The 12,991-nt window shown below is 51.2% G+C and overlaps 1 protein-coding gene across 1 annotated transcript in view; it reads left to right on the plus strand.

Moving 5' to 3' along the window:
* SLCO2A1 (solute carrier organic anion transporter family member 2A1) overlaps positions 1 to 11,231 on the plus strand; it is a 95,109-nt gene extending 83,878 nt beyond the window's left edge. Inside the window, exons 12-14 of the mRNA XM_069565345.1 lie at positions 5,174 to 5,238; positions 7,650 to 7,773; positions 8,674 to 11,231. Coding sequence (XP_069421446.1) covers positions 5,174 to 5,238; positions 7,650 to 7,773; positions 8,674 to 8,794 — 310 coding nt within the window. The 3' untranslated portion in view covers positions 8,795 to 11,231. The remainder of the gene's footprint in view (positions 1 to 5,173; positions 5,239 to 7,649; positions 7,774 to 8,673) is intronic.
* The last annotated feature ends 1,760 nt before the right edge of the window (positions 11,232 to 12,991 follow it).

Genomic DNA, 12,991 nt, shown 5'->3' on the forward strand with positions numbered 1-12,991 from the left:
CCGCTGAGTCCTCGGACATGAGATGTTCTTGAGGTGGTACAGGGAGATAATACTAGTGCACCAATGCCAGGGCTTTGGTGCCAGCCTGTGCGGAGTCCCACGCTGCAGCCTCACTTGGTGGGTGTCCCCGCCTCTCCATCCTGTATGAGGAGGGCGGAGCCTGGAGGGGAGGCGGAGCCTGGAGAGGAGGTGGAGCCTGCTGGCTGAGCCATGTGACCCCTCCAGTCTGCCAGGCTCCACTCTTGACTCCACACCTGTAGATTCACCTATCTTTAACTCTCAAAAGAACAGGAGGGAGGAGAATTCAGTTGGAGGCATAAAATCAGAGAAGGAAAATGAGGAAAGTTCCAGAGACAGAATAAGGACTGTGGAAAGGATGACAATGAGAAAAGCCCCCGTGTCCTAGGAGCCAGGTCAGAAGGCAGGGCAGGACAGGTGGCAGGCCAAGGCAGGTGTCCTGTTACAGTGACACCAAGCTGCCCCTGAGGTGTTGACGTCAAATGACCCTCCATTCACCTCACCCTCTGGAAAGGAGAAAATACGGTTTCAACCAAGATGGCATAACTTACCCCCTGCCTACCTCCCTCCTGTCCTTATCAGTCTGGCAACAGAGATGGAAAAACAGGATTTGGAAGACCCGGTCCAGGGTCAAAGGCCTAGCTCTACCATAAACTGGCTAAATGTCGTTTGGTGTTGCCAAGTTCACCAAGTCTCAATTTCCTCATGTATGCGTGTGCTTAGTCACTCAGTCATGTCCAGCTCTGTGACCCCATGGACATAGCCTGCCAGGTTCTTCTGTCCACGGAATTTTCCAGGCAAGAATCTGGAGTGGGTTGCCATTTCCTACTCCAGGGGATCTTCCCCACTCAAGGATCAAACCCACATCTCTGTGTCTCCTGCATTGGCAGGCAGATTCCTTACCACTGTATCACCTAAGAAGCCCTTCCTCATGAATGAAAGGGCATTAATGATATTGACCTCAAAGGATTCATGTGGGAATTGTATGGTAAATTGCTTTGCTTTGCTTTGCTCTGCATAATGGTTCATTATCTCTATTTACCAAAGTATTCAGTTCAGTTCGGTTGCTCAGTTGTATTCGACTCTTTGCACTCCCATGGACTGTAGCACACCAGGCCTCCCTGTCCATCACCAACTACCAGAGTTTACTCAAACTCATGTCCATTGAGTCAGTGATGCCATCCAACCATTTCAACCTCTGTCATCCCCTTCTCCTCCTGCCTTCAGTCTTTCCCAGCATCAGGGTCTTTTCCAATGAGTCAGTTCTTCACGTCATATGGCCAAAGTATTGGAGTTTCAGCTTCAGCATCAGTCCTTCCAATGAATATTCAGGGCTGATTTCCTTTAGGATGGACTGGTTGGATCTCCTTGCTGCACAAGGGACCCTCAATTGTCTTCTCCAACATCACATTTCAAAAGCATCAATTCTTCAGCACTCAGCTTTCTTTATCGTCCAACTCACACATCCATACGTGACTACTAGAAAAATTATTACCACCAAATTATTATTACTATTCTTATCAACAGCTAGTTTCCCCAGAAGACTAGGAGTTGAGGGGTCTGGGATTTTATCCTATTTACAAGTTAGCATGCAAACTACTGAGCCCCTGTTTCTGTTACTATTTCACAAGGATGCTGGCAGAAGCCGGAAGGCTCCTAGGTCAAAGGGAACGGACTTTGTTGTTCATAGGATAGGAAGCTCATGTTGCATCATTATTTGTGACCCCATGTCCTACTCGGTGACGTGGAGGGCTTCAGGTGTATGTGTCACCTGCAGTGGGTGTAGGTCACAGCTGAGGAGCACTGAGCTTGGGAGAGCCACTGCTTCTATAGACCAAGCCTGCAGCTGGTCTAGCAAATTTTACCTCATGCCTTAGGTCTGTTCACGGCAACCACAGCCTTGGGAAATGACCCAGGAAGCACACAGTCAGGCCCTTGCATTCTTAGCATACTCCGCAAGTATGTGTAGAGGTGCTCAGAGCAGGTTGCTCGTCTCAACACCGTCATCACCCTCTCCTCTACCATTCTGCATCTGTGCATTCCAGTACCCATGCTTTCCCTCAAGGCCCCTGAGTGTGGTTCCCTTCTTGCACTCCGGGTCAGATGGACCACAGTGGGCCCAGTAATCCTGAGAAAGGTATGTGGGTGGCCATGATGAGGAGAGGGAATAGAATAAGGAAATTTCACAGGGAAGCCCCCAAACATTGGAGAAGGGCATTGCTGTCAGATTGCCTCCCAAGGGACTGCCAAGCTTCAGGGATGAGGAAGTAGTGGAGGGAAAGCACCATTTGAACCCTGCCGGGGTCCTGCCCCGGTGGATCCAGGGAATTCGAAGGCGAGACGGCATAGGCGAGGAAAGCTTATTTATTTAGAAGTATAAAAGAAATTAAGAAGAAATAGTATAGTAGGAAAATTTAGTGGAGAAAAGAGGCTGAATAACTTGGTTTACAGGGAAAGCCAATAAAACTTCAGGACAAGAAGTTTGCACCATCTACGTTAGGCCACTGGTGCTCGTTTGAATAGCGGAGGCTGCCCCGCCTTGGGCTCCCTCTCTCATGGGACTTAAAAGCCAGGGCAAGTAAGTAGACGTGGTGAGCCTCCCCGCTCCAGGTGGGAATTCAGCCAGAAAATAGAGTAAGAAAAGACATGGAGGAAACCAATCCTTCCAGTGACTGGCCCATCTTCTATTGTTGTAAAGGCTTTTTATACCTTTTTTTGTATGTGGTGATCAATGGATAATATAAAATTATGCAGCGTCAGCAGCCCTGACTCTTATCGAGACCAGGCTTTCTCTCTGCATACCTAGTTGTACACACAAGTCTTAGGTGATTTACATCATCTTCTGGCCAGAAGGCCAATTAACATTTTACAGCCCTTTTCTGATAAGGGTTTGTCAACCAAAAGATTTATTTGCCTTAAAAATGTTGTTCTTCCCAAAGTTTGGTGCCACTCTCAGAAAGCACTAAATAAAGTTACATTCTTACATAGCAAGGACACAACAATTTATAACAATGAAAGAAGTACAGTGATTTATAACAAAGAGAAAAGCAATTAACTTAAAAGTCTAGTGTTGCTAACATCAAAACTACTATATTCCCTTTTCTATATCCCAATTACATTGATTAATATCCTCCAGGTGCCTAAAAGATAAAGAACATGGGGGCCTGGCAGCAGTCATTGACTCAACAGTGAAACCTGTCACCAATATAATTTTTTGCTTTTTAGAAAAGGTTCTGTATCTTTAAGATGCTTTAAGCTTTGTGCCTCTCGCGGTTGGGGGCTATAAACAGTTCACAAGTTCTAGAAGTCCGGGCAGACCAGACCAGTTATACTTTTGCAGGAGACTGTTAAGCCCTGAGTTAACTTTTTCCACAGAATGTCAGAAGAGTGGAGAGCACAGTATAATAAAGCAGGCAGACTCTGGTTTTGGGGGTAGATGTTCAGGAAAACCCAGGGGAACCCCTGAAGCCTAACTTGCCTTGCCCGTCAGGCCTCTCCGCATGACCTTGTCATGGGTAGGATCTCCCGTGCTGGCTCCCGGCAGAACCCCAGGGTGGGCTTTTTAAGAAAATCTCTCCCTTCCAAGTTTGGTCAGGAGCTGGAGTGAAATTGAAGAAGAGGCCCCAGTATCCCCAAATAATTTAAAGATAAATTCCCCTGGGAAAGATGAAAGAATGGATGCTAAGTAGTGCGAAGAAGGTGAGGTTTAAAGCCAATGTTGTAGGTGACCCAGACCTTATTTGTATCACTCATGGCCCTCAACCAGGCATGGAAATACAGGCTGGGAGTGAAGATGTGCCAATAATGTATCACAAGACAGAGGTCAGAGAGCCAGTGCTAATTCAGGGCTGAAGGGGCAGAGATCACAAGGAACTCAAACTCTCTGTTAAAAGCCAGTTTGGGGTTCCCAAGTCCCATTTAGTTGAGAAACCAAGGGAGTCTGTCCAGAGATAAGGACCAAAACATGGAAGCAAAGGACCAAAACAAATCCATCTATTGTGGATTGGCCCATTGAAGGGACCTATTTCAATAAAGGGAGTGTCCATTAGATTGAGATTTGAAGCACTTTCCACTGGGGTCTCCCAATGGGTGCCTCTCCCCTACTTCACCCCAGCAGGGATTCTGAGAAGCTGAAAGAGTCCCTTTCCAGTTTGCTATCAGAACTGTGGAAATAAAACAAAATGTATGTGGAGATCTGAGTTCCCTTCAGCTCCGAATGCTTTCCCCTAACCAGCTGCCGCTCAAGAGTGTGTGCGCAGGGCACAGGGAAGCCTGGTGCCCTGGCTGGCCCACTCCTGACTCCCCATGTCGCGGATGGGGGCCTTCCTCTCTGCTCCATGCCTAGCTGGCATGGCAGGGGCCCAGCAATACCTCCTCTAGACAGCCTCCCTCTCCTCTCTCAGTCTCCTTCCTCAGGCAAGTGCTTTCCTCCTCTAGAGGGAAGAAGGGCGGGGGCAGGACTGGCTGCATAATGACCCAGTGCAAAATGGAAATGCAAGGCTCCTGGTTCCAAAATTATCAAGAATTTCAAGCCAGCCACAGCAGAGCATTAAAGCAAACATGGGACCTTTCTGAGTGTGGAGCCTGGCAAGGCCACACAGGTCACATGCCCACCACGCCAGCCCAAAGTAGAGGATTCTGTTAGCTGCTCAAAGGAGCCCTCAGCCCAGGGGCTCTGGCTACACTTTGCATCAGGGCTGTCTTCTATTGCTGTAAAACACCACCAGAGCTATTCAGACCTGTTGCCATATACACAGCCTTCAGTATCCTCTGGTTCCCAGCTGCTCTGTCCTCTGCCTCTTGAAGGGAGCTCTGGGCAGCCCTGAAAATCACAGAGACCAGTGGTTCTCAAACCTAAGTGTGCACAGAATCTCCTGGAGGACTTCTTACAATACAGAGGGCATCTGCTTCTTCATCTGAGGTGCAGCCTGAGAATCTGCATTTCTAGCAAGTTCCCAGGGGATGCTGATGATGCTATTGGTGCAATGATCACACTGTGAGATCCACTGAGAGGAACAATAGGAGCACAGGGCCCAGGTGAACCCAGGGGGGCCTCGCGAGGGCAGGTCTGATGCACCCCGAGGCTGACTGCACCACCAGAGGGAAGGCTCAGCCCTGAGTCCTCCCCTTGCTGATTTCCTGTTTGCCTTTTCAGTGTGGTGAACCAGGAGGAAAAGTCCTTCGCCATCGGAGTACAGTTCTTGCTGATGCGTCTGCTGGGTAAGTATCAGAGACGCCCCCTTCCTGGTGGCCCCAGATTAAGGGAAATCAGAAGGCTGTGGGGTGCGGGGTGGGGAGGGGAAAAGCCCTATCTCATCTCTGTCATAAGAAGCTGTACATAATAAGCACAACAGCAAATGCCAAATCCCATATGGACTGTTTCCGCATCACTTGAGGTTAGGAAAGTTTCCATCTATGGCATTAATTCCAAACGAAACTGTGTAAGAAGGAAAAGTGGACACAGCTGCGAATGCCTAACAGAACGCTGAGTGTAGGTATTTTTTTCATCTCTCTCCAATAATTCACTGTAGGAACAAAACCTCGCGTTCCTGCCGCAGCCAGAACAGCAGCAGAGCCCGGCCCTGGCTTCCCTTCCATTTTACAAAATCCATTCCTCCTACCTCTATTCAGCAAAGGGGGGCCCTCTGCTGGCAAACCCTGCCAAAGCAGTCAGAGCCCGAGGAGGCAGGGCACTGTGCACAGGGATCAGGACTCGCTGTGGCTGTGAATGCGCTGCCTGTAGGCATCTGCAAACACCCAGCTCGCCCCAGGTGTGGGGACACTGGAGGTCCTTTTCCAGACTGCTCATGCTGGACTGTCCCCTCTGGATGCCTAAGGCACTGGATTAAACACAAGGCACTCGTATGGAGACTCTTGCAGTGACAGGTACAGGAAGTAAAGGGACTGATTGAGGAGGGGTTTATTAAGGACCCCGGGGGTGCCCACTGCAGTGGGGAATATGCTGACTTCAGTGGAGAGACTTCAGTTGGCATCAGAGTGCACTTTCTGACCTTAAATGCCGAAATCCCTGCAGAGCCTGTGCTGCATTATTATTCGGGAGTCTGGCTGCACTTCATTCTGTAGCAACTCCCATGATCACTGTGGGGTGTGTGGGTGATGTCTCTCCTGGGCCTAACCAGCGGGGACCCTCTCCTACCAAAGTTGGGTGAGTGTGGGATAAGGAGGAGTGAACCAGTTTTTTCAGTGGAATTTCTTGGTCTCTGGCTCCTAAAGCCCCCCTCTTCAGACTCTGCTCCTCTGGCCTATATTACACAGAGGACACAAAGCACCAGGGTCTGTCCTGTCCTGATGGCAGAGGCACAGTTGGCACCACAGTGCCTTTCCATTTATAACTTATCATTTATAACTTGCTCTGAAACCTCCACTGGGAAGAAAACCTTACATTCTGCCCAGCTCAACAGCAGCTAGGATAGGCTCTGCAGCACCTTGCCCTGCTTCTTCCCACCACTGTGAAAACAGCCCCTCCTGTGCTCAAAGCTCCCGCTGCCTTTGTTTTTTTCATTTGAGCTCAGATAACTCAATGTGAGATCACAGATAGAAATCGCAGGCTGGAGGGATCCATTCATCACCCAAGAATGCAATTCCACCCTGGGTAGAGAAAAGGACTTGGCCAGCTTCAAATTACCCACTGGAACTTAGTTGAAAATTTTTCTGGACTTCATTTCTATTCAGGGAGCATCATTTAGGGAGGTCATTCCTTGTGGCCAACTTCCCTCCCTCATTCACCTGGAGATTTGGGAGCGAGCAGGTCTGATACAGAGGCTGATTCTTAAAGGTCCCCACTTCAGAGCACAGCCACAAGCAGAAGATTGCCTGTTTCCTTCCCCCAGAAGCAGCTTCTCACAGGGCCCTAAACAGAGTCGGGAGGCTATTTTCAGTGGGTCTGAGAATGGGATGGCCTGACCCGGGTGTGGATCTGGCCAAGCCTGCCCCTGTCTAGACCTGTAGCTAAGGATGCAGGACTGACCTGAATATTCAGCAGCCATAGGGCACAGCCCCTGCTGCACCAGTTCTCAGCACTCAGCTTTGGGACTGAGGCTCTGAACAGCCAGGGTGTTGGGGGCCTGGAGGTGGTGCTTGCTGTCTAAGGGCAGCTTGCCATTGTGGAAGAATGTGGGGTTTGAACCTCCAAGAACTAGAGTTCCTAGTCCAGCCCTGACCATGCTTGGCTATGCAAAGGTGAGCCAGCCGAGCCCACCTTCCTCCCCTTTAAAATGAGGGCACCTGCCTGCCTCCGGGCTGCCCTGAGGGCCTGAGGAGTCGGTGTCCTCAAGAGTCTCCCGCCACCCGGTGAGCCCAGCAATCCCAAGCGTGGGAACTCTGGTACCTGTCTGAGCTGGTACAAGGGGACGCCTGTAGCTCGCTGTCCTGGAAGGATGGCTCAGGTCCCTCTTCTCTTCTGAGCCTCCGGTGAAAGAGCAATTCAGGCTTCACGGAAAGCTAGTCTGCTTTCCAAAGTCACTGTGGTTCCCAGGGGTGGGGCAGAGCTGTTCTCATGCCTGTGAGCTGTATAGGGACCCTGGGCACCTGGCTCCCCACCCTGCCCTGGCGCCTCTGCTGACAGCTCCCAGTGACCTGAGCTCTCTGCACTCTCTTCCTGCTGATGCTAGCTTGGCTGCCGGCTCCAGCCCTCTATGGCCTCACCATTGACTACTCCTGTATCCTGTGGAGCACGAAGTGCTCGGGGAGGAGAGGGGCCTGTGCCTACTACGACAACAACGCTCTCCGGAACAGGTGAGAGCCTGCACGATGCGCCAGGCCCCAGGCCCAAGCAAAGGGCCGTCATCACTCCGGTGGCAATTGTGAGGCTCTCAGGCCTGCGAGGGAGAGCCGGAGGGGAACTTGCCATGGGCAGGAGTGGGGGCCGCCACTGACCAGCAAGTCAAGGCTCACAGAGAGCCATCCAAGTAACAAGACCTGGAGGCTGCTCTGATGTGTCCTGGCCCCCGTCTTCAGGCCCCGCTGGCCCTTGAGAGGGATAGCATCACAAAGAGGGTTGTTATAGGAAGAGGTCATGGCTGTGGAACGATGATGCCAGGCCAGCCTCCTATTGCTCAGAAAGAGGTGGCCCACCATAGCTCCTGGTAGAGGCCAAGGGCAGGTGGGACCAAGCCCAGCTGCAGCACCACTGAGCTCTGCACCCCTTCAGCCACCTCACCTGCTGCTGCGTCACAAACAAAGTGGGGGCAGTGGGCTTCCGGGGACTGGACAGGGTCTGGAAATGCTGTGGGAGGGGCATAGAAGTCCAGGAGGAGGGCAGACCAAGAGGGCAGGGAGAAGGCACCCTTCCTGGCTGTGCTGAGACACAGCACCCTCCCAGATGGCTGGTGCTGCAGTGTTTCACTGGCCCTGTGTGTAGGGGGCGGGGTGGGGGGAGGTGGGCGGCGCCAGGGAAGGTGGCAACAAGGAGCACTGGACTGGGAGTCCCATGTAGCTCCCACGTCCTGTAAGCCTCTCTAGGCTTGTGGACAAAAGGAATGAGGAAGGTGGCTCCCACTCAGGTGGGGACGGATCCTTACCTGAGTGGTGATGACACATGACCCCAGGGCCCCTGTGACAATGATTCTGCTCTGCTCAGTGGCCCTGGCCACAGAGCCTCCATACCCCTCACGTGTCCTGCCTCCCGCCCCACAGGTACCTGGGCCTGCAGGTGGCCTACAAGGCCCTGGGCGCGGTGCTGCTTATCTTCATCAGCTGGCGGGTGAAGAAGAACAAGGAGTACAACGTGCAGGAGAAGGCTGCCAGCCTCATCTGACCCTCGGCCTCAGCTGCTGCCCTGATCCTGAGAGCGGACCTGCCCCCACACCTGCCCATATTTACTAACGTTAACACGGCGCCCCCTTTCTGTTTCGTAAATGAGAAAGAAAACCCCATCGCCATTTGCTTTCCCTGTCCCCTCCTCCCAGAGCCCCCCCTCAGGGTGCCCAGGGGCCCGGTGGGCACAGAGCTGGAGGGCTGGGTCTCTCCTGGCCCCTTGGGCGAGGCCCCCACAGGCCCAGTCTCATCCTGCGCAATGGGCATGCTCACTGAGGCAGCCCCGCCGGTCCCTCACCAGCTCTGTGGTTTCTCTGTGGGGAGACCTCTGGGTATCTGCCCAGAGGAAGGAGGGAGGGGGCTGGGTTATTACTGACCAGAGCCAGGCTAGGGGAGGGGGAGGCTGGCTGCAGTCCCTTTTGTATCTGGGTTCAACACCAGCACAGAGCCTAGGAGGACCAACTTGCTTCCCCTCCGATCCTCGCTTCCTGCCCAAGAGGCTGCTTTGGAAGCTCTCATGTTGGGAAGTATGGCCAGTTGATCCTCTCAGTTACCCATGCTCAGGACCAGAGCTCAGACTAACACCTGAAGACAGGCCATCCAAATGGTATTCATGTTAACTGCAGACTCTTCTGTACCTGGCCCTGTGTAGGTTTATCTCCATCTTTCCAGGAGTATATCTCACACTAAGAAAGCCACACGGTGGTGAAGACCTGCAGCTGGCTGTGGATAGCCACGACACCTGGCCCCCACCCCACAGTGGGGAGACAGGACTCCTCATCTCAGAGTGATGGAAAGACCACCTTCCCCTAAGCTGACTCGGGTGCAGATGAGGCGGCTTTACACGGGCTTCCCCGTCTGGACTTTAGCCTGTGGGTTGTGGAGGAAAGAGAGGCTGTCGGGGATGTCAGCAATCAGGTTAGGAAGTCCAGTGAATGTCAAAAGCCGTCAAGCTGTCTGGCCTCCTGTAGCCCACAGAGTAGAGGCCCTAGAGGTTGAGTTTCCTGGTTTTGAACATGCTTGTGCTTATTAGCATTTTCTCAGCCTCTTCTCACTGCCTCCAGAGAGGTGGGTGCCTTCCCTGGGCTTGGGCTGAGAGGTGCTGCTGCCCTGGGTGGAGGTTCAGAGTCAGAAGCCAACAAAGGACTCCTTTCATTCACAAATGTTTATTGGAGACCAACTTTGTGCAAGGCAGCACTGGGGCATGGTTCTCCCTGGAGCTTCCCTGCCCTCCGTCTACACTAAGGCCGCCTCCCAGAGCAGGCTCACTGGGCAGGGTGGGGGACACAGAGCAAGAACCTGGAGATTATCAACAGAACCTTGACCATCAATATGCCTCAGCATATTGAGCCTGCTCCTGGCCTTTACCGTATAGGGAGCTGACTTACCGTGTCCTCTGGAGTTGCTGGACATCAGTCATGGTCACGTGCAGATCTCTTGAGAGCCACTGCTCTTAGAAGACCCTTCCAGAAGCCATCTCCGGAAAGGCCTCATGATGGAACGCCAGTGGCCACAGTGCTATTGTCTGAAGTCTTTGTGAAAGCCACTGTCACAGTGACAGAGCCACCAGCTCTATTTCCACAGATCTCACTCAGGAAGGGAAGCTCCATGGAACCTCAGAAGCCAGTTTCAGCCCTTTCAGTGGTCATGCTTGGAAAATGATTCTCTGCAACTAACCCTGGTTCTTCTCTCTGCAGTTTAACCAAATTCTGAAGGCACTGCCTTTAGCCGAGCTCATGAACAATGAATGCCAGCCTTCAGATTCTAGAAGATGGTTGCTATTCCAAGCCTTTTTTCTATTTTGGTATTTCTATTAATATAATGTAACTTGGTCATGAATTTTTACTGTCATGTATATTTGCTAGAGAGCAGACATAACCTATATGTTCTGGCCAGAGACTGTCCCTTGCCCAATCCTTGGGGGCCTAAGGCCATGGGGATGGGAGGTGATGCTACTCCCAACTTATCATGCTGGTACAGAAAAGCAGCAGGTGCCTCTTATCCTTTCAGTGAAGTCCCTTCAGTCAAGACCCCACAGTGCTGGGCTCTCAGAATCTCTGATCCCTGCCCTTGAGTTTATATGCAGAAGTGGGGTAGGACACTCCATGATATGAAGTGGAACTAATATAATCATCACTGGTCACTTGGTCACAGCCAGCACAACTACCCTACAGCAAATCTGCCTGCAGGACCTGTAATGATGTCACCTTCATTTCCCTTCAGGTGCAAGGCTTAACAAGCTTCCTTGAGCGTTGGACTCTCATAGAGCGTGTTGTTAAAATGCAGATCTCTGGGACTTCCCTGGTGGTCCAATGGCTAAGACCCTGCGCTCCCAATGCAGGGGTTTGGGTTCAATCCCTGATCAGAGAACTAGATCCCACGTGTCGCAACTAAGACCCAGCAGAGTCAAATAAATATTTTTTTAAGAAAGAAATAAAGTGCAGATTCCCAACCCTCTCCACCCTGCCCCAGGGGCTATTTATATGAGGCTGAAGGGAAACCAGGAGTGGCCTTTTTAACAGGTCCTTTGTGTGAGGCTGATGCGGGTGGTGGGAGTTATCAGAGCCTTAGAGATGCCCACTTATGCTTGGACCACTGAGAAACTGACAATAGGCCTTTGGTCCACTCAAAGGTGAGTGGAGGAGGACAAGGTGGCTCTGATTTCTTGGGTGGCTCCATGGAAAGCAATGGACAAGCATGGAAAGCAATGCAAGAGCCCACATTTATATTAGGTCCTATCAGTCCTGAGAGTGGCATTCTCCCTCTACAAGACTGAAAGTGCAGAATGCATCACAGTCATTTCCTTAGATTGGTTGTGTCTGACTTCAGGTCTTCGTGGTGCTGTCTGGCTGGAAATTCAACATCAGGCAGCCTTGGTTTGGCTCTCAGAGCCATCCACATGTCCTTGGGTCCTCCCACTGTGGGTCTTTGGTCCCTTCCTGGTCTGAGGCCCTTAGCAGCCCAGTTTCTCCCCTGAGCCTGGAAACTCTGCAGAGGCTGGATCCCAAGACTAGGGTCCTGTGATGCCCCTCCACCCCCATCCAGTCTAGGAAACCCACTCCCCTGCCAGCCCTTCAGGGGCTGAATGAAAAAGCCAGAAAAGGAAGGGTCTGCAGGAACCTTTTTGTCTCATCCTTCTTTGAGCCTTCTTGGCACAGGAGAGGGAAAATGCAGTAGAATTAAATGCCAGATCTCCATAAATTATCTTTTGGCCCAAAGCCCTTTTGGGTGATCTTTGCCATAGCCCCATGTTGGAGGCCAGATTGGTCTTAAGGCTCCATTTGAAGATGAGGAATCTGAAATTAAGGAAGTAACCATGTGATCAACTTTATGCAAATAACAACTGGTTGGGCCTGGACTCCAATCAGGCTGTCCAGCCCTCTCTGCTCCAGCTCCCCTACTGTCAGTTCCCATGGAGGTCCACTGGACCACAAGACAGAGGTGGGAGAATCTACTGAGGGCCAAGTAAAGTTGTTAATGGAGGTGGAGAGAACAGCTAATATTTCACTTACCCACCTTCTATTCAAGTAACAAGAACATTATAGCTGTTCATTAAGCACGACCACGTCAGCCCTACAGCACCACGAGTTTAGAGAGAGTCACAGAGAAAAGGGACAAAGAGGAAAAGGCTTTCAAGAGAAAAAGCCTTGGAAGAGCTACAGGCAGACAGACCTTCAAGGAGACACCCCCACTTGGTGACGAGTCAGCAGGGTTTTGCTTAGGAATCAAAGCCACATTGTGATTTTCCCCAGCTGCTTTCAAAGATGGAGAGATACAGTTAATCTGGGGGCTGAATCCAGTCAGTATCAAACTGTTATTAAAATATTATATTACGATTCCCAGAGATTTACAGGGGCTCTGTGTGTGTGTGTGAGAGAGAGAGAGAGAGAGAAAAGAGAAAGAAAACAAACAAACAAAAAAACCCCTGTGAATCCAACAGAGAAACACTATCTTTTTACAACCATAAGAACTAAATACCTGGGAGAAATGTCCATCTCCTGCCAACAGCCCAGAATTCATTATAACCTTTTATCAGAGATTAAATATGTATACAGGTGTGGGCAAGCCCTTGGCAAATTATAAGTGAGAGAAAGTTTTTCTCCCACGACACACCCTGCCCACTCATCCACTGCGATCCACCCCCCACCCTGCCGTGTTGTTGCCACACCACACGGGGTCACCGCAGTTTGATGAAGTC

This window comes from Ovis canadensis, chromosome 1 (genome assembly GCF_042477335.2).
Source record: "Ovis canadensis isolate MfBH-ARS-UI-01 breed Bighorn chromosome 1, ARS-UI_OviCan_v2, whole genome shotgun sequence".
NCBI classification, from domain to species: domain Eukaryota; kingdom Metazoa; phylum Chordata; class Mammalia; order Artiodactyla; family Bovidae; genus Ovis; species Ovis canadensis.